We start from the raw sequence: 22,295 nt of genomic DNA on the forward strand, positions 1-22,295 counted from the left end.
CGATCGCTCACCACTGATGGCATGCAAGGTGGTAGTCGCCCATCACTGATGGCATGCAAGGTGGGGGTCGCTCACCACTGATGGCATGCAAGGTGGCGGTCGCTCACCACTGATGGCATGCAAGGTGGTAGTCGCCCATCACTGATGGCATGCAAGGTGGTAGTCGCCCATCACTGATGGCATGCAAGGTGGCTGACTTGGTGATGCACATGCGCTAGAATCTGGATTGGTAGCTGTTAAGAAGGTCACTGGTGGCCAGATGAAAATTTAGATGAGGGGCCACTGATCACTACAGTATCCTGTTTCCATATCACGGGGCTGTGATGGACAGCACAGTTTAATGCACAGCAGGAGCTTGGGTGTCCCAATATCGTGGGCAGGGAGTTGGACGGAGAGCAACGAGAGAGTGACCTAACCAGCTTACTCCTTCGGGTCCACAGCACCAATACAGTCAAGGGACAACCTGGCACAAGGAGTAAACTCTACTGTAACTTACTCTCCCGGTAAGTGTAGTAGCTTCACGACATTGCAAACTACAGATGTTACCCAAACTAAACAATACCCATTTTATCAAGTGCAAAAGGCTGAGACCCCTTCCCAGAATTTGCATTTCGGTTGCACAAAGATCTCTGGAGCTCGACATGTATCGATCCTGCCCAATAGGATCAATCCACTTGATTGCAGAAGTCAATGTTTTCTCTTCTACGGCAGAACAGTAATTGAATGCAACTGCTGGCTACATCATTCACACACTTGCTCCTCAAGCTGAAAGGGAGCTCTCAACGTGTCTCCTGTCAGTCCAGTTGTTTTTAGAACACGTGATTTCGTATTCCTGCACACATTACACATGCAGGTTTAAAAGTACCAGAATGCACTATGACATGAGCCCAAAAGCCTGCAGCTAGTTGATTCTTTCACACGCTACATGGGAAACCTTGAGATCGCTGCAGATTACCTTATGGGTTGCGTGGTCTATGGTGAAGACTTGGACATACCGCAGAACCGCATATCTGATAAAGTCATGTGCTTGTAATCATTGCTTTACACAGACTTTCAGCTTCTTGTTTTGCAAATGTGCACAACATTTTTAGTACCAAAACAAAGAAGCAGGAATCATGGGCCGGTCAACTGTACACACGGCTTGATTTTGCCATTCAGTTCACATAGAAGTTGTGGTATATGGCACCGAATGAAAAGTCAGGTGGGGTCTTTGAAAAGTAGATGGATTAAGGTGCTATATAAATAACACATCATTATCATTAGATTGCCCATCCAAGTGCTAATTATGCATACACTGATGCCTACCAGAAGCAGAGTTTAGTCAGAGAAAAGGGACATTTCTACACGCTTTGAGGGATCTGTTGCAGCCAGTGATGGAACAGCGGTCTTTTAGAAATACATTGCTTAAATCGGAGTGCAGCCGCGTGTGAGGTGCTGCCTGAGGCGCATACCTCTGGCAGAGGCCACAACTGCTTCCAAAAATCGCAAACTGACCAAAGACCCAGTCCCCTTCACTAGGAAGCCTGAGGTTGGCCCTGCAGGTAAAGGGCCTGAGGGCGGCCCCGCAAGTAAAGGGCCTGAGGGCGGCCCCGCAAGTAAAGGGCCTAGAATGGTTGCGGTCAGAGCGGCGGAGATTGGGAAAGGGGAGATTCAAAAGAGGAAGATGACTCGCTGACCCACAAAGGTGCAAGAGAGTTGGAGTGATTTGCATTTGAACACAAACAGGCTGAAGTGCGTCTGTTTCAAGCTCACTTTTGTGGACGCGAAGGAAGGAGGACAGGCTGTTGAACGGTACTACCCATGCCAGGCCTCTAACAAATATTATAGGAATGGCTCCAGCATTGCTTGTTTAATTCTAGCCCCATATTATGGTTGTGGATAATTTACATTTCGAAAATCCCATTTTACATCCAATTACCATTTAGCAGAAAGGGCATATTTTCAAATGTGTTGTTAAAACACATTATTTTGACCATTTGGTTTTAAGAGAAATGATATGCTTGGTTATTGATAAAGCTTAATACACAGAGGTTTTTAAGCACAGACCCGGGGATTGAACCCTTGATGATCCATGTCGTCTTGCTTCCAAGGCAAGCAAGTTGACCCTGAGCTATCCTCCTGGGACTCAGAAGACATCACCCAAGACAGACATCCTTTGAAGATGGCCATTGCTTGCATTTTGGAAAGAGTAGCGTAACATCATTATAAGGGCGTGTGAGCATGCTGATTACTGAAACCAACATGCCTGCAAAACTTGACATATCCTGAATAAAATCGTGCAAAAGAGAACATTTACACTCAACTATGTGGTGACATCAATGCATCACAGTCAGTCCTTACCAATTTAAAAATACAAGTCATGCAGTGTTAATCATTAGGCCATGGCAAGATGGCCCATCTTCTAGAATGTGGTTAATGGACCATGCGCGGTACTCACCCGTCACCGTTGGGCAGTAGCGAGCTGTGACTGGAGGACAGGACTGAAGCCACATTTTTGTTGACTTCAGTCACTCCAATGTCTTCAAGGTTCAGCGCTTCCTTCCTCCGCAAGAAATCGTTGACTTTGGCTCCGACAGCCTTGCCGAGGTTCTTTAGGTGCTGAGTGCTGCCCATGAGGAGTCCCACCCCGGCCGCTTCGGCTGGTACCGGCGTTGCCAGGTGAGAGAGAGACCTATTTTGCTGCAGTTTTGGCGTGAGCGCAGCGTTTGAGTTCTCAAACATACTTTGGTCGACTGAAATACAGAACACAATGACAGTGGACGTCAACGAAGGTTAAAAAATGATAACATGTCTTCTTCAACTACAAACTGGCTACCACTTCACACACTATTAAGCATGGCATGGACTCACTAGTGTGAATGGTATTATATAATCCTCAAGTGAATGTACAATGTTAAGACACATGTTTTGGTAGAAATGGACTATGGGAACGCAAGGATCATACTATTAAAACACGAGTCAGATTACGTTTGTCACGTTTCACCAATTTTCACATAAACACATACATCCGTATCAAGGAATTCACACATTGGGGGCCATTTGCACAGACACGGATGGTAAGAAGCAGATGCGTTGCTAGGGGGGGGGGGGCTGAGCGGGCAATAGCCCCGGGTCGTTTGGTTTTAGCCCAGGAGAGAAGCTCAGGGGCTACAACCAAAAGACTAGCTAGCCCTGAGTCCAGACATTAGCATATCCCATAGGAATGCCATAGGAATCCATGCAAATCCCTGTACGCCACGCAGCTCCCTGGAGGGAGGCATTTACGAATAATTTTAGAAAAGGTTGCCCCTCGCGTCGTCCGGATTTACGTGCTGCCTTTTCACCTTAGTCCAAAACGAATTAAAATTGCATGGAGGGGACTTCATCCACGGAAAAGCTAATGGGTGTGCTCACATCAGTGCAATAAGTACACAGCCAGAACAAAATGGCCTCCGCTGTGTCTTGGACTTCCTGTCAGCAGATTTTGTATGCAGCGAAAATTGAGCATAGACTCTGGCACTAGGCCAGAGACCAAGGGCGCCTGAAACGATGCTGCGGGGAAACTCTTCTCAATATCTCCATCTCTCGGTTCCCCAGCAAGGCTTGCTAGAGGATGGCATGCACTAAGTCATTGATCTCTAGATGGGAAGTTTTTCTTGACTTCCTTTTTGACCAGAAATTACATTTACAAACCTAATGGTATTCCAGAGGCACACGACTATTTAGGATTCACCTCATTTCCATATATCCGTGTCCTCCCATAAATAGTTCACAATAGCGCCCCAGAAACTGGAGCGACAAAAAATGAGTCTGCCACACCAGTCCTCCTGGATTTGTGAGTTTGTGCCTTTTATATTTAATTGGTTCCGACCTCATCTCTTTGTATCTGCGTATGGGATTTAAACTGCTGGCAACAAGGGAGTGTGGTACAGAAAGGGGAAAGGCTTCAGGGACCTGTTTAAAGGGGGAAAAGAAGGATTGAAACGAAATGGGGGCGCGGGGCGTAAACATGCTCAGTACCCCTCCTCTAGTTCAGGCTAACAAAATTCCCCTTTAATACATACTACCCTCCTTTTCACCTTCGAGACTTCTTCCTAACCTTTTGCGCTTAATACCCAGCGGTTTCTAAGCACGGACTGGGGATCGAACCTGTGTTGCTCCATGTCGTCTTCCTTTCAAGGCGAGCACGTTGCCCCTGAGCTATCCTCCTCTCTAATGGAGACTGCTAAATGAAAAGCTATGTCTGTCCACAGTTTGATATTTCTGTTTAGATTTTCATTTTGGGACTATCAATCCTTCCATAAAGAAAGCGTTATCTTACCAGAGACAGTCTTTTATCCTTTACTGACGACACGGCGTCGCTTTGGCTGCAGGTTGGCTAGGCCACAATATTCCTAAGTAGTGTGTACTTTTGCATACGTTTTTGGGGTACAGCCTACTTCGGTTTACTGCTTCCTTCCTGTATAGCATTCCTCTAGTCCGGGTTCTGGCTGTCCCGTACATTACAACACCAGGAACACCCTGATTGGACGAACAGTCCTGTCTCTCAATTCTTAACACTACCTCCGTTCCCTCCTCCTGCCACCAGCCCCATACCTGGAATAAAGTGTGCATTTACACTAGGTAACACAGTTGGAACAGAATATGCACCAATTGGACCATTTGGACTATGTTCACCTCAGAGGAGGTATCCCTAATTATGCTCGATAGCTGAGGCATAGACAGGGTATATGGCCTGAGTGGGCAAGGCCCATCCAAAATCTGTAAATACCCACTCAGCAGCACTGTGTGGGCATTTACAGATGTTAATGTCACTACGATGGGCCAAACTACATTCGCTTCAGGCCCCACTTGTTAGGCAGTCCTAGCTACGCCTCTGCTTGATCGGGAGGCGGGTACCGGCATGCAGCAGTGGCGTAGTGTCGAGGGATGATGTGCACAGGTACAGGAAACGTGGTGGGATAGGCAGGTGCTCTAATTCACCCTATTAGAGAATTATGTACCAAATTGGCTTGGCTAACAAACGAAAGTCATTACCACTACATTGCTATTTTAGGATACTGTACAGCTGGGGCTGAATCGAACCATATATTGACCTCAGGCGGGGGAGGGAGTACCATCTCGGAGTCTCATCACTGATAAGCAAGCAGAACATTTGAAAAGAGGAAGGCCACGTACAACATGTATCTTACCGTATAGGGAGAACTCGGAAAGCATTTTAGTGGAAAGAGGAAAAGACAAATTTAACCAGGTTGTGTTTGCTGAAGTAAATGCAATGGGTAGAAAGACGGGGGGTGGGGGAGCGAGACTGGGTGGGAATGGAGAGAGGAGGGATAGAGGGAACAGAGAGCGAGAGAGAGGAAGGAACGAGAGAAATAGAGAGACATGCAAGCAGGCAGGGAGACATGCACTTACTTGACTTGCAGGCACTGATCCGTAGCAATAGGCAGACAGACAGAGAGAATTAAGGAAACGGACATGGAGGGAGACCGACCTACAGAGAGAATTAAGGAAACTGACATGGAGGGAGACCGACCTACACCTACAGAGAGAATTAAGGAAACTGACATGGAGGGAGACGGACCTACAGAGAGAATTAAGGAAACTGACATGGCGGGAGACTGACCTACAGAGAGAATTAAGGAAACTGACATGGAGGGAGACAGATTAACCAGGTGATGGATAACCAGAGAGCTTTGTATTCAATACCAGCTTTTTGATGTCAATACATTTTGCATGAATGACTATTGTTGATGTAGATCTACTGAAAAGTAACCATTAAAAACATGATGGAATTGCTGAAACATATGCTTGAGTAGGGAGGAAACTCGACCACAGTTTCCAGCCACGCCCCACCCTGCATTTCCCCATCTCTGGCCCCACTCACCCCCTCTTCGCTGTCTCTTTCTCTTTCTTAACCTCTCCTCATCTACGAACAGAAAGACCATCCCAGTTACTACACTTTGTACTATCCCCTTCTTCCGCTCACACCTCCCCCCTCCCTCCCATTCCTTTTAAACCTACCTTTTTAAAACCAGCAGCAGGGCATCACCAATGCGTGTCGCAACCATGCAGATTTCCCGGACGTTGACCACGGGGGCAGGTGACTCGGTATGTTTTAGCTGTTGAACATTTACTCAGCTGAATCCAAAAATCTATAGAATCGTTGGAAATGTGTAGGATTTTTTCGCTGGAAATGTGTGGGTTTAAAAAAAAAGTTTAACTACTCAACCGAAATTCGACCAGCGGTAGGTACCCTGTGAAAAAGCAACTTAAAACAACTGTTTTAAACTATTCTTTTGTTTTAGAGAAACAATTCTGGGCATTTAGCTCTCAAAAAGAGACCCTTAATTTACCCCTATCCAAAAAACACTTCAGTTTGTCAATCGTTCAACAAAAATCTGTCAAATTAAATTTCACAAGGAGGGTTCCTCAATAAAGACAAAGGGTCGGGTACAGAGTTTGGAGCTATTATATTGGTATTGGTAATACCTCCAAACTGGTTAACCATTACCGCATGGGGTAATTAGCGGGTGGCCCTATAGGTCCATGCGGACCATGCTGTTATTCCCCATTTTGGAGCCCCACATGACTCCACGGGGATCCGGTAATTACTGCATGCAGTAATACTGCACCCGGGAATTGTAGCATGCGGTACTGGTTTTGAAGGGCGGTAAAAGTTGCCACACACAACCAGCCAGAAAAACGAATAATTTGGTGGCGTCGGAATATACCTGATAATAGCAATTGCCAGGTGTTTTACCAATACACCTGCTCTCTCTAAACACCCCCACCCACCCTACCCTTGCTACCGCTACCCGCCACCCCTACCCTACCCCTGCTCTCTCTAATCAACCCCACCCACCCTACCCCGGCTCTCTCTGCACCTACCGACCCAACCCGTTCTCTCTAAACCCTACCCTCTATCCCCACCAACCATTCCCCTGTCCTCTACTCCCCAGCCCTATTCCCTCTAGCCCCCACCCACCCAACCCCTGCTCTCATCCCTAAAACCCTGCTCTCTCTACCCTCACCATCCACCCACCCACCTATGCTCTCTCTACTCCCACCCGTCTACCGTACCCCTGCTCTCTCTACCCCCACCAACCGCCCACTGTACCCATACTCTCTCTACCCGCTTGCACCCACCCACACACCCATGCTCTCTCTACGCACACCCGTCTACCCTACCCCTGCTCTCTCTATACCCACCTGCCCTACCTCTGCTCTCTCTACCCCCACCCACTGTACCTCAGCTCTCTCTACCCACATCGACCCTACCTCCGCTCTGTTCTCTGACCCACTGTACCCACACTCTCTACCCCCACCTACCCTACCACCATTCTCTCGACCCCACCCAACTCTCTTCAGACCACTCACCCATCCCACCCCCACTCTCACCCACCTCTTATCCAAAGTGTACATGGGGACAAGAAATTCAGTTATGCATTTCATTTGTGGAAAAAACGGACACTAAATATTTGAGAATGCAATCTATTTCTCATGAAATAGCCCCCCCAATTCTATACAAGAACCCCTTCATGAGATGACCTTCCTCTCTCAGAAATGGGCTAATCATTTCTTAATTATTGACTGAGCAGTTCTCCAGTGAGGCTGTGCTAGTGGCGTGGCACCCCAACTTGGCATGAAGGGGTCCAAAACCACTTTCCACATGATACCTTGTACCAGAGGCGTGTGAGACTTAAGGTTGTCAATTCCCAGGCCTCACCTCCTCTCTTTGTTTCCACTGGGGACCACATCCTATTATATCCACAGGGAAGATAGCACCTAGAACCCAGGAAAAAGACATTCCATTGTAGAGGAGCAGGCCCCCCCACAACATAACCTCTAATTCACCACACATTCTGTTGCACAAACTCTAAAAACACCTGTGGGACATTCTCTTTGTAAATTAAATGTACCATTTGTTCTGAATTAAAATAGAGCCCTTATATGACCCTCTCTCTTGGCAGGTCTCGGACAAAGAGGCACAACCCAACTCCCTGCGCCACATTTATAGGGCGTTCTTGATTGTAAGTATATTTATGTAAGGTGTTTCTCCCTATATGTGGCTCACATATGAGCGAGCAGCAACCTGTAGGAGTCCTAAGTAGGGTATACTCAAACCTCACCGCGCACATGCGCTAATGGAAACCCCAGGGGGTGTCATGACCGAACCTCCTGTGCGGGCCTAGGTCAGACCTCTGAAGGCACGGTCCGCCCTGTGAGGAAATGGGCTCTTTCCCAATGGATGGTCAGCTCTGGTGGCCAGGCTAAATGGAAGTCTCCATTGGAAGTTGTCATCATAGCTAATGAACACCTTAGATCGATAGTTGACGGGCCTTCTCGCCAAAGGGGAAATCTAATTGGGACGGCATCTGTATACATAGGTCTTTTCTCCCTTTTCGTAGCATATTAAGGGATACATAATTTGATTTTAATAGGGAGAGATCACTGAAGTCTAATGTGCACAATTGACAGAACCCAATTTCAAAAGACATTTGCAAACAGGCTCTTATCGCTATGCTTAGCACCCTATAGCCAGGGCATGCACCCTATGGGTCAGTGGAATCATGTAAGTTGCTTCCAGAAAGGTCCATGACCAAAGGCCACACAGGCTTGAGGTAGGGATATCTATGTATGCGATTAATGTATGTAAGCTTGAAGACTTGTCACGAACATATAGTAGGTGAAATCTCTTATAGAAATGACAGTAACAACAGCAAATATGAACACTTCACGTGTTGCCCCTGGCGAACCCTTCTGTGGCTTGGCTTGGTCCAAGGTGTAGTGACACCTCCAGCTTTATGACCTCACATGATCAAGAACACCGAAGCTCCTGCTACCATGGCAACCTGGTTCCACGCCAGCATTCTGTTTACTGTTTTAGAATGGAAACTGACTTCAGTCCATCACCCACAACTGGGAAATGGACCATTTCTCCCTGCTTACCATCTCTGGACCAGTGATGCAAGATTCTTCTGTCGCCATGCCTGGGAAAAGTATTGTGCCGTATTTTACCACAGCCGTCAAAGAGCTGACAGGTAACTACCGTCCACTCAATGCATTGGAGAGGATGTGGGAGAGAGCCCACCGCCTCCTAAGACGTGAGGAGGGGGCGGTCAGAATGTTAATCTCTCTAAATAGAAAACTGACCTCTTAATAGGTAGACTCCTGTTCCCTCAGATGGAAAAAACTTGGAATTGACCTCATTCAGGCCTCAATGCAGGTCCACCCAACAGATTAGGCCACTGGCCCCCTCACCCCACCTTCAAACCACATGGCCTTCTGTTGCTACTTTCAGTGGCTACTTTCTGTTGCTACTTTCTGTGGCTACATTGTGAATGGCATCAGGTTTTTCTCATTGAGTTTGAACCAGTGTAGGCATTGTTGGGCTGTTCAGCAGACAGGGCAGGGCTGAGACGAAAACAATGGTTGCCAATCATTCGTAAAATAGGTACACATGGGCGCCATAAGGTGGGCAAAACCAGCGAGCTGGTCCGGGCTCAAACCGTGGATTCCTTCTCAAGGAACGCAATTTGTTCTACCGTTTAGGATGAATATCGCTTGGGCAGGTCACTGGCTCAGCTGCCGCAAGGTTGCCACGCTCTACGCTTCATGGATATCAACATGCCTTTGCTGTGTGGTAAAGTAGGGCTTGGGCAGCTCCAATCTTCCCATTGAGATACAGTTCACACATTGTATACCGTGTATAGTGATCCTGGAAGGTATTAGCATAATTGACTTTACATTTTTTTACCTGAAACATTTGATCACATTTTTTTGACTTTTTTTCAGTCAAATGTAATTAAATATATATATTCGGGTGGGTAAGGGAATAGATTAGGTTGAGGGAAAGTGGGGTGGGGGGGGGGTTTGCAGGGGTCTCCCCCCACATTTTAGACCGAAAACAAGGTCAAATAAATTCGATCAAATGTGATTAGGTGAAATGTTTTAGGTCAAACAGACCCAAACCAGCCTGGAAAATCCATTTGTGTATCATCTTTGTTCATGTCTCTTCTAAGGCTATTCTTGATTCCATTTGAATCCATTTGAATCCCCATGACCAGCAACTCACTTTTGAATGGCGTGTTACGCATCTACTTTATTGCTTTCAGTGCTGGCAAGAGATCTGCTCCAATATATCTATTCTTCCTATTGGCCATTAGTAAAGTTGCCCGGAAAGCACTAGGGAATAGTTAAGCGCATATATAGCGCCATGTTATTTAAACTGGGTCCACTGTGGGGCGGCGGAGGGTTTAACAGAGGTGTAAGAAAATAAGGGGAGTGCCAGTCAATCCTACAGGTACAGGGGCCCGCAGGCAGCACCTTTGCTTATTAGAAGGAATAGCCTTGTCTAAAGTGCAAAAGGTGCATGAACTAAACTGGGTCCACTGTGGGGTGGCAGAGTGTTTAGCAGAGGTGTAAGAAAATAAGGGGATCCCCAGTCAATCCTACATGTACAGGGGCCTGCAGGCAGCACCTTTGCTCATTAGAAGGAATAGCCTCGTCCAAAGAGCAAAAGAGGCCTGCACTAAACTGCCACGTGCACATTATATGTATATGGACCAGCGGGGCAATATGGTTTCACTTGGGGAAAGGCCCGGGAGAGATTGCTGCCACAGAGGGTGAGTTGGGGGGAAAAGGTTGTGTTCTCAAATGAAGTGTTTGCTTGCTAGTGGGCAGTTCTCAAGGGCCGATATATGTTCTGTTTTATGCCATTAAAGTGCAGTTGGGGCAGTGAGCCTTTCCCAGGCATGTTACCCTTCATTCAGGGTTGGCACCTTGGTGCAGTTACCTTTATGGTTAGGGAAAGAGCTCAAAGCTTCGGGCTGGGTACAGACAAGGTCGGACTGGGGCATAAAATTGTCTCGGCCACCAATGAAAAAGTGGCCGGCAGTTGCAAAAGGTAATTAATTCCTTTTGTGACAAACTGTTTGAGTAGTAGTACCAAGGGGAGGTTTTTTATTAAATGTGATGAACATTGTGCATTTTAAAGAATATTTATTTAGCAAGACTGGTCAAAACCACTATCTGCATGGTGAACTTATCAAACTGGCCGGCCTGGGCCAAAAAACGTGGCCCACTTTGACGCAAAAAACTGCCCCACACTAGCAATTTGCAATTCTAGTGCAGGCATTGCCCTACAGGCTAGTCCGAGCCTGGGCACAGAGACCGGACTGGCTGTGGTTTAGGTTGCTAGCTTTAATCAGGAGTCAAGGGGACCAGATGGACTGAGAAAGGGCCCATGGTCTGGTCTGCTGTGCTCTAGCTGTAGAATGCATCAAACCTGCTCCACGTGACATAAAACAATGGGGATTCCAGAACAGGCCTCGAGTGTCTTCCTGTTCAATGGTGCACGCAGGGGAAGGCCTTGGAGCACTGCCAGACCCGAATACCACTGTGCAGCCCGCGCTTCTCCTCTGACCCCTGTGGCGTCTGGACTACCACTCTGAGGTATTCGAATCAGGGCTAGAACGTGCAGGGGTTTTGTAAATAGTTTCTAGACGAGCCAAAAGTGTACATCTTATTTTCATTTTCCGTCTGTTCACCCTTGTTAAGTTTGGCTTGATGAGCCGACCTGGCTGCGACGCCACATCTCTTGCTAGCAAACGTTAGAAAGACCCTGGGATGCTCGGCATCCGATAGGCCCGCCATGATCTGGTGGGTGTGCACCTGTCAGCTGTTAGCTAGACTCTGCAGATAGGCATTCCGCACGTGTCCGGGGGCATTCAGGCAAACGACACAAGGACCAGCCCGCGAGAAGCACTGAACTCTCGTCCTGTGGGACCTTCCCGCGAGAAGTACTGAACTCCCATGTGTCTCGCGATTCCAATAGAACCGGCTCAGTTGTCATGTTTCCTGTGTGGACACAAGGTAGGGTGACCAGATTTCCAAAACGAAAAACCAGGACGGCAACAACATAAAAGAGGAACTACCCCATCCCAGCCCACCAATTACCGCCCCTCCCCCAACACGCCCCCACAACCACCGCCCAATTATATTTCCAGCACTTCTCCTTTCTATAAACTGTATGTGATCTCATTTGTGCAGTTTTGTCTGTGAATCTTGGCATGTTAATTCAAAACAGGTGTTTGCTTTAATTGATATAACATGGCTTGCTGTACACTGATTTCCAAGCCAGTCGCTGTGGCACAGTCAGTAAGTGTTGTGACTTGTACCTGAAAGGTTGTGGGGTTCGAGCCAATCCTCCAACTTTAAAATTCTGAAAGTGTTGTGAAAAAAAATTACAATTAAACCGGGACATCTGGCACCCTAATACAAGGGAAAGGCTAAACCAGTGGCAACAGGGCAAAACCCTGGTGACAAATTTCAATTTCTGCACAATTGCCACGACCGCAAGCATGCCCCATGTGGAGACACAAGGGAAGGGCTAAACCAGTGGCAACAGGGCAAAACCTTGGTGACAAATTTCAATTTCTGCACAAATGCCACGACCACAAGCATGCCCCATGTGGTAGTTTCAAGCAATGTAGGAGACTTCGGTCCTGATTATAAATTTGGTGGTACTAGTAAAACAACCAATGTTTCGGAATACCGGATGTTTCATCACCGATTCCCATGGAGTCCTGTGGGACTCCAGAATGAGAATAAACGAAGGGTCGGCATGACTCAATGATGCAGACCATTCAAGTTCCTGAATGCTATGGTAATGGCCTTAACACTTGGTGTGATGAGGCCCTTCGTTGTATTATCCATCTGAGCACACATATTGTATTCTATTTTCTGCTGCCTGCCAGAGGCGTAGACAGGACAGGGTAGGGCATGAGCGAGCAAGGCTCAACCAGAATCTGTACATGCCCACTCAGCAGCACTGCGTGGCCATTTACAGATGTTAATGTCACTGCAGTAGACCCAACAACATTAGCTTCAGCCCTGACTTGTGAGACAATCCTGGCCACGCCTCGTCAGCCCAAGACAAATAGGCTCCAGTACTTAGAGACCCAACTTCCCCACCATCGATATCTTCATCAGTCCCTTTTCTCTTTCTGTTTGTTTTCCAGGCTGTAATATTACCATCATTGTGTACAATAGGCCACAAACAAACTTTCCTGCAACAGAGCTCAAGCACACCCTGATTAGCAAAGGAAGCAGCACTGCAACCTGACAATTTTGTTATCAAACAAAACAAAGAAAAACAAAAACATTAAAAACAGGTACAACAATAATATTACAGATTACATATGATTAAGAAAAGTAAATTTGAAACACCTTAATAACCTGATATATTAAATCCCATTAAAAATGGCTGCATGCACTTCCATAAAACTGTACCATCTGCTATTGCCCCGGCATGCTCGTAGGTGACAAATCCTAGGGAATTAGGCCCTCCCTTATTTTTGAGATATAAGGCTGCCAGTGCTTATGCCTTAGTTCTGGCACCTACAACACCAGTTGGCTTACTGTCACATTAGGCACTCTCTTACTCCCTGCCTGTTTTAAAATGTACATGCATGCGCACCTACATTGCATGCCTAGTATGTAAGTGCCTTACACATAGGCACGATTTTAATATTTGGTGGACTTGGCCCCATTTCACACACTTAGCCCACTATGGCTTTTTAATGAACTGATTATGTCGGATTGTTGCTCAATCACTCTTCATGACCTAATCCCCCCAAACACTAGGCCCCGCTGAATGTTTTCCTTTTTCTACATTCTTTCCTCAGAGGGTCAGCTCGCTATAACTTACTACTTTGGTCCTAAGATTAGGCGGCCGGCACCCTTCACCGCCGAAACGTAAAGACCCTTGCATCCTGATTTAGACACGAAAGTGGTGGCCGCTGACTTGGATTAACACCAGCGCCATACGTAGAACCTGAATTGACCTAACCGAAGTTGAGACTTTTTTCACATACACAATATTCTTGGAATGACGCATCAGCTCCAGATTGCACTAATTGTAGCCGATAGCACAGTCTGTCTTTGTGCGTTGTGTAGAGCTTCACAGATCCAATATGTCTTATGTTGTTTATAGACAAGGTTATGGTCAAAATGTCCTGCTAAATTAGAAGTGATGACTATATGTTTGTAAAAATCTTTTTTTGTTCTAACATTTTCTTTGAATGCTAGTTCATACTGTCTTGAATTCATTATCTCCTCTTTTCTAACCTCCTGACTCTTGATTCAGGCCTTTCGTGAAAAATGCTTTAATCTTTTTTGTACATATTTGTATATATTTAGTTGCAAATAATAAATGTGAAAATGTACACAAGTGCCAAGTTTTAGCGGAGTGTGTTTTAGCTCTTACCTGATAGAGAGTTAGCATTAAGACACTACATAATGTGTAAATGACAAACACAGCATACGCAGTCCTTTTGAGACATTTACAGTGACTCAACCCACTGTTAAACTGTATTTCTTTCCTGTCGGGACACACTCCACTTTACCTCTAATGCTCTGTGCTGTACCGTCTAACCCCATTCGTTATTCACGCCTAGAACTATTACTACTTGCTGCGATCAGCACCATGCAGCTCCCAGCCTGGTCAGTGTGGAGACACATACAGGTTCTGATTTCGGAATGTGAATGGGGGTTCAGGTTCCCCTAGAGAGGGTCGTGTCAGTTGGATGGAAGAACCTGTTGCTGTTTGGCGTTAGCGCCAATAAACTGTTTCTTACATCTTTGTTCCTGTGGGAGACATTTTGGCCCGATTATTAATCTTTGGTGGACTTGGCCCCATTTCACACACTTAGCCCACTATGGCTTATTAATGAACTGATTATGTCTGATTGTTGCTCAATCACTCTTCATGACATAATACTCCCAAACACTAGGCCACGCTGAATGTTTTCCTTTTTTCCGCATTCTTTCCTCAGGGAATCACTCCTGTCTAGGCTCCATGCATTTCAATCTAACCAATCTATTTAAATTCCAAATGGACCCATCCTCAACTCTTATGGCTCTGGTGAACACTTTGGTCACTTGGATCGGAGAACTTGAAGCATCCTTAAGCATTAAGCACTAACCGCCCTCTCTTTATGCTTACCCATTCTCCTGGTCTAATCTCATTTATTCTTCTACACCTAAACCTCCCATACACGAGCGCTCTAGCCGCTCACAATTCGTCTTCTAACATCCACATGTTCAACCTCACCTCCTCCTGTCCACTTGCTCCACCAAGCTGGTCTGAGGTTCTGTTCGGTTCCTTAGCTCTAATGAGCTGAAATGGCGATACTCCCGTTAATTTGTTGGGAGACATCCTAATACTCCATAATCTTTCCTTTACTTCCTGTACTGCCTTTGCTACAACCATTCCTCAGAGCCTGTTCAAATGTTTCAACCAATACACGGTTGAATCTCTCTACTAACCTCTTTGTTTCAGGATGATCATTTGCAGAGAATCTGCTTCCCTTACATACTGCTTCAACAGTTGAACACCATTATCACAAGCTCTGGATAGCCTTCTTTCCTAAGTACCTGATCTACAAACTTCACCATCTCCTGGGTACTTGTGTTGTTCACCAACCTCTCTTCAGGCCACTTAGAGTAATAGTCAATCATCCCCAAAAAGTACTTCAAATCTGATCCTTTGTCAGGCCACAAAATATCTACCACCCTTTGAAACTGCTACTTGCACGATTTCTTACTTCCCTACTTTAAAATATTTATTTGAATGTATGCATGGGCAACAATGTCCTTTTCATACACCAATGCATCATCTGGATAAACCACAGCTCCCAGAAGCCCCTTCAACAAATGTGCCAAAAACCTTTGGAAGACCAAATGGCATCCTACGGTAACGGTACATCCCGATCGGAGTGATGAACGCTGTGGTGTCCTTGCCGTCCCCTATCAGCATAATTAAAAACAAAGCTTGTTCTGCTAATAGCACAGCTGAACACAATTCAAACCAAATACAGTAACGTATACATCTTGACTGTAATCAAATTCTATAACACCAAGATAATACTCTTTAATTTATGGACTGGAAAGATTGTATACTTTCAAACAGAAAGAGCTGGATGTTAATGAAGGAAGACTTTGGAAAAAACATTCTAAATCTGTCCTCATCTTTACCTATATACAAGACTATAACGGGCTTACAGTCTATATATTCTATTGTACCTTATAAGAAATTGTTGATCTGCCATTAAATACTCAGCCCCACTAAAATCTCACTATATGACGATCTTTACGAATTAGCAGTAAAAGGCTCATCAATAGTTTTGGGGCATCTTAAATCAGGATGTGTTGACATTTTTGATGAAATAGGATCTAATTGTGATATGCCGTTAAGCCATCCGGACTAGGTAACAGAAAAACTGCGACAGTATGATTGGTGCTTCCAACACCACTCGACGAGCAAATTAATTGTATAAAGTATGTGACCATAGGGAGACATTATGAGATATTAACCCCAATACCTATTTGCTTTTCACGAAAAAAAGTTATAGAGCATTATTCATGCGTTTCTGTTTCAACATTCTTTGTACGTTGGAAACATTGGGTCTATGTTAGCGCCTTGCCAAAGAAGAGAGGGGTTGCCGCCTACACAAGAGAGTTAATACAACTCTTAAACATCTAGTTCTGGAATGTGCCATAACATGTAACCATAGATGCAGGATAGGCAAGATACTAGACAAGTATAACCATAGAGGCAGGTTCGGCAAGATACTAGACAAGTAGAACCATAGAGGCAAGATACTAGACAAGTAGAACCATAGAGGCAGCAAACTAGGCACGTTCTAGGCAAGACTTTCAAACATAACTCTAGTTTGTTATGGCAGCGCCTTCTTGAGGGATTCAAACATCCCTGATAATTTCTTTGATCAGGATAATGGGGTTGCAGTGGGTCCCCCCGCATATATTGTCAGCAAAATCTCCCACTAAGAAAGAAACATTCGATGAAATCTACTTCGGCAAAATAAACTCGACAAAATCATACAGAACCATTAGAAATATGCATGAACTTTTGGGAGAATAAAAAATTCAACATGTTCTGAAAGTTGACGATGCTAACACCAAATGTGTGATTTTGGGCAGATATTTTTGGAGTTTTGGATTTATATATGTTATTTTCTTTTTTCCATTTTCTCTATTTTAATTGTATATTAACCGTGCTCATTTTTTTCATTGTTTCATTGTTTATTACTGGTGAATTGTGATTTTATTGGTTGTTTCTTATGTGAAAAGTTATTAATAAAATATGACACAAATTAAATTCTCCCCCCGGTGCCACTCCGGGCATCCACGCACCTCACACAAACCACAGCGCACGTACAGTAAAGGTTGTATATCTGTATGCTTGAATGAGAAATTGGCCAAGCTCAAAAGTGCAGTAGCACTACAAGTGTCCCTATACCACTCACTGAAGATGCATAATGCAACAGAACATATAGCATATGCATGCAAGAGCAGTGCAAGCTTCCCTCATTTAGAACAGCAATTATCACAGCGTATAAAGCATAAGACTTGGCAACATACCTCAGCATCGCTACTTTAACTAGTGAAACATTTGGCGACCCTAGGGCTCCTATGTGGAGCACACGTGTTATGTCAACGGTTGTTATACCGAGCACTATCACTACCTGCATGGTCCCTTGGTGCTCTGGTGGATCTGTAAAGCAAGAGGGTAATGTGGGGCGAGGGGGTAAGTTAGTAGGATTGAGCCAGAGAAAAGAGCAAGAGAGCCGTGATGTGCTATTGGCAGCTCCAGTTCGGTTTACACCGTTCGCTGAGCGTAGGTGTGAATTTTCGGTCAGTAGCCGTCATGTGCTGTTGTGCTAGGCTATGTGTGGTTTGTTTCATTGTTGCTGGGTATTGAAGTGTGTGCGGGTTGTTGTGCTGTAGAGATATGGTTGTGTTTATTTCAGAGTTTGAGAGGTGTATGCAGAAGCATGAGTTTTCTATTGGGGTTGGTTTTGGCTGCCTGCGGCACATATCCTTTCCCATGTGGTATACTGTGGTGCGCTACAATTTCCATCCTTTTCTGTGCAGAGGTGTGGGTCATTACCGGGGCTATTTCGTGGTGTTACCCTCTCCACCCCAGCGTTCAGATTAATGGATGTTCCCAACACTTTACCCCCTGGCACATTCCGGTGTGCAGCAACCATCGCTCCCACAGGCCCCCCCACGGGTGGGGGCACCTATTCCCTGTGCCCTTGAGCTCCCTGTGACCCGTGGTCCACCTCTGCCTCCCCTTTAATTCTAATGCCCTCTATCTGTGGTTCAATTAGGTCAGTCCCATCTCTCTCCTTTGTTTCATGTAGGACCCTGTTTGGGAACGGGTACACCTGGGTCTCCCACCCATTTAGATGACTCTCTACTTCCCTGCACTTTGCTGTGGTCTGTCCTAGTCCCCCGTGTTTTCAGTTGTGTGTTCATTCCATGGGGCGTGGGTGTTGCTCATTCATTTTCGTACCATTCTGAGTTGAAGAGCCAGGTTGTTACAAGATTTCTGAATTTTAGATGGTCCTTCATGGTTTGTATTTCTCTGGGGAGGGAGTTCCAAAGTTTAACGGCTAGTCAACAGAAAGTTGATCCACCAAGTTTTTTTCCTTGTGAACGGTTTAGGTTCTAGGCGGATGTTATCACTGGATCTGACTGTTCTGGTTGGCTGGGAAATGGTGATTTTCCTTTATATGAATTCCGCTCCTAGGCAGTGGATTGCTTTGTGTGTTATGCACATTGTTTTGAAGGTAATTCGTTTTTTTGACTGGCAGCCAATGTAGCATCTGTAGCACTGGAGTGATGTGGTCCCTTTGTGAGAGTTTGAGAAGTTTGGCAGCTGTGTTCTGTATACGTTGCAGTTTCTTCAGTAAATAATCTGGCATTAGAGGTATAGGCTGTTGGCGTAGACTATCCTGGCCATGATGAGGGAGATGATGGCAAGTGTTTTGTGCGTGAAGGAGAGGAATAGTAGAATCTTTTAGATTTTGTGTAGGTGGAAGAAGGATTTCTTGATTATCGCGTTTACTTGCGGTTCTATGGTTCGCTCCTTGTCCATTAGGATTCTGAGGTTTTTGACAATTTTAAATGGTCTGGGTGCTCTTCCCAGTTCTGTGGGGCATGGGATGTACTGGCTGCTTCCTTGGTTTTTGGATATAATCATGATTTCCACCTTGCTCGGGTTGACTTTTCGGCTGTTAGTGTGCCTCCCTTCGTAGAGGTCTCCGAGACAGTCTATTAGCGTTGTGTTCTACTCTTGTACATCATCGATTTGGTAGATGATTTGGGTGTTATTTGCGTAGTTGTAGCAAGTGAAGCCGTGTCTTTTGAGGAGGTTGATTAGTGGTGTCATGAAGATGTTGAAGAGGAGTGGGAATAGGGAGGATCCTTGTGGTACACCATGGGTGGTGTCCCGCAGTGTGGATTTGAATGTTTTTATCCATACTGTTTCTGTTCTTTATGACAAGAAAGATTTAATCCAGAACAGCACCATGTCAGTGATACCTATTTCTTCCAGTCTCTTGGATGTTTTGGCTGCTGTGTCGAACACTGCAGAGAGTTCGAGTACTATCAGTGCAGAGTTTGTGAGCGAATCCGTGTTGGTCTTTAGGTCGCACCAAATAGAGATAATGGCCATCTCTGTCCCTCTCATGGGTTTGAAGCTGACTTGTGCCTGGTCCAATAGTTGGTGATTTTCTAAGTGTTCCAGTGTTTGTTCATAGACCTAGGTCTCTAATAGTTTTGCCGGATAGGGAATGTTTGAGATCGGTCTGTAGTTAGAGAGGTCTTCAACATTGCCCGTTGTATCCCTGAGGATTGGTTTGATGTACGCGTATTTGAATGCTCGATGTACTTTCCCCGTTGAGAGTGATAGGTTGAACAGGTTTATGTAGCATTCCGATGGTGTGCCCTGTGTAAGGATTTATTTATAGATGTCCGGTGGGCAGGGGATCTTTGGGGAGCCTGCTTTGTTGCTTTGTTTTACCAGCTTGAGGAATTTCTCTCTTGGCATTTGGGTGCAGCTATACAGCTTGTTGTGTGGTCCATGAGTGGGTAGGAGATGGTGCACGGTCTGGTTGATTGGTCTACTTTGTATGAGCCGGTGTATGTCAGTGATTATAATTTTAAAGTTATCTGCGTGATCATGGCATAGTTTTTGTGAAGGTACTGGTGTGTTATTCCATCAAGGGGTATTTCTATTTTCATTTACGATGTTGAATACATCTTTCTGGGTGTTGGTGGCTTTTGTGATTCAGTCATTGTAGTATTTCTCTTTCGATTTGAGAGTTTCCTTTTTGTACGCTGAGATTTATTTTTGATAAATTATTCTTTTGGCTTGGTCAAAGTTTTACCTCCATTCTAGTTCAAGTTTCCCATTTGTTTTGTTTTTGGATTGAGGTGAGGCGTAAACCATCTTGCCACGGCTTTATTTAAGGATGGGCTGAAGGGTTTTTCCGGGGAGATGCTCTCCAATGTTCCAGCGATCCATTTCTGGATTAGGTCTGCTTTTTTGTCTGGGTCAGTTCCGTCCAGGGTTGCGCTCAATGGTTTCGAGGATTCCAGTTGTTCCTCTAAGTTAATGCATTTGATGGTATTCCAGTTTCTCTTCCAGATCGGGGGGACTTTTGGGGCTGTTTGAGTGCTTTAGATGGTAGTTGGATCATGAACGGTATAATGATGTGTTCGCTCCATAGTATTTGTATTGGTGGCACAGTTGAGATAATTTTGTGTTGGCAAAGATTGCGTAAAGGGTGTGTTCTGCTGTGTGTGTGTGTGTCGCTCCTTTCACCATCAGGTGTTGTTTCATTGTCTCAAGCCGCTTAATTCGTGATTTTTGTGAGTTTGTGTTCTCTTCTTCAACCTATATGTAGAAGTCCTGGGGATTATCAGATGATCATATTTGATGGCCAGGTTCGTGACACTTCTCTGAAGGTGTCTACGAAGGTAGTGTCATAGGTCGATGGTCTATAGAGGAGTGTGAATGCAAGGTTTGTTTTTGGGTCCGCTGTTAGGTGAAGGGCGAGGGATTCATAGTTTCTGATGCTCAGTGGGTCAGCTGTTTTTATTTTCAGGTGTTCTTTGTAGGCTACTGCAAGAAGTCCTCCTCTTCTTCTTTTTCTGTTTACCTGTGTGCTTTTCAAGTTGTCAGGTAGACAGCTGTGTAGTGCGAGTGCGACTTTGTAGGTCTCATCTAACCAGGTTTCTGTGACAAATTGGATGTCGATTCCACTCTCGTATAGTAGATCGTAGATCTCTGTCGTATAGTGATTGTAGATCTCTGTAGCGTGATGTGACATTGATCTTGCGTTGATTAGATTGCAGTGTATTTTTTTTTTTAATGCCTTGTTTTGGTCTTGCTTTCGTCGTAGAGTGGTCTTCTTGGCGAGTTTCCTCATTACTCTCAGGATGTGGGGTGTGTTCGGTAGGGTCTGTTTCATCATTGAATAGATAGGCTAGGTTTTGTATCGGGTTCATGACTTCTTGTGGTTTTCTCTTCTGTATCTCGTTGCCTTGGTGTAGGTCCCCTTGAGTTTTGATGATCTATGGACTGAGGGTGTCCTTTTCTCTCCTTCTTCTGGATGTTTCTGCTCTTTTTCTGTGCGGACCTGGTATTTTGCTGGAGTGTCTAGCATTGTTGGTGGGCATATGTTGATCTGGTGGGTGCTCCGTCACGAGGTATGGTGTTAGGTATAATGTTTTTTGTCTTGTTTTAGAGTTTGTTCTATTTTCTGGCACGCTTATGGGTGTGTGTTCTGTTGCCATGTCAGTTTTGTTTGTTTTGTTTGTTTATTTGTTTTATATAGCGCTCCAGACCCTGGGGTAAATGGGCGCTTAAAGGACAGGTTACATAGGTACAATATACATAGATTATGCAGTAATACAATTGTAGAGGTAATATGCAATATACAATATATACAGGTAGGGTAGTTAGGTTGCACGGTTAAAGATTTCTAAGATATGTACAGTATATACAGTTTGTAGTGTGCTTAGGATATCTTAGGGTTGGTTTCTTCAAAAGCCAGCTAATGACTAATTTCCTAAACAGATGGAAGGAATTGGTCGATTTGATGTTCAGTGGCAGGGTGTTCCAGAGTTGAGGGGCAAGGACAGTGAAGCTCGAGCCACCAGCTCTTTTAGAGGTGAATCTGGGCACAGTGAGGCAGAGGGTCTTGGAGGATCTAGTGATTCTTGTGCATGCTTTCAGAGTGAGATTGTTGGTAAGATAAGGGGGGGTTAAGTGGTTAAGGGCTTTGTAGGTAAGGCAAAGGGTTTTTAAGTCAATTTTTTGTTGGTGTGGTGGCATGGTGTGGCTCCATTTTGTTTATTCTTTCTCAAAGTTTTCTCTCACATCGTCCTGTTCTGTGGCATGGCATATTCTGGTCCCTTAAATATTCTAGTTTATG

General features: G+C 45.1%; 2 protein-coding genes across 5 annotated transcripts in view; one reads left to right on the forward strand and one right to left on the reverse strand.

Moving 5' to 3' along the window:
- The window catches only part of NOS1AP (nitric oxide synthase 1 adaptor protein), a 1,516,567-nt gene that overhangs the window by 43,333 nt on the left and 1,450,939 nt on the right, over window positions 1–22,295 (reverse strand). For both annotated transcript variants that reach the window (XM_069641481.1, XM_069641480.1), the window contains exon 11: window positions 2,438–2,732. In XM_069641481.1, coding sequence (XP_069497582.1) covers window positions 2,438–2,732 — 295 coding nt within the window. The remainder of the gene's footprint in view (window positions 1–2,437; window positions 2,733–22,295) is intronic.
- The window catches only part of LOC138537868 (spermatogenesis-associated protein 46-like), an 88,805-nt gene continuing 69,037 nt past the window's right edge, over window positions 2,528–22,295 (forward strand). For 2 of the 3 annotated variants that reach the window (XM_069641484.1, XM_069641485.1), the window contains exon 1: window positions 8,850–9,023. In XM_069641484.1, coding sequence (XP_069497585.1) covers window positions 8,909–9,023 — 115 coding nt within the window. In that variant the 5' untranslated portion in view covers window positions 8,850–8,908. Of the gene's footprint in view, window positions 2,659–8,849; window positions 9,024–22,295 lie in introns of those variants that run through there. The other variant, XM_069641487.1, reaches the window with a different exon arrangement.

This window comes from Ambystoma mexicanum, chromosome 1q (genome assembly GCF_040938575.1).
Source record: "Ambystoma mexicanum isolate Mex_15411 chromosome 1q, UKY_AmexF1_1, whole genome shotgun sequence".
In the NCBI taxonomy this organism is placed as follows: domain Eukaryota; kingdom Metazoa; phylum Chordata; class Amphibia; order Caudata; family Ambystomatidae; genus Ambystoma; species Ambystoma mexicanum.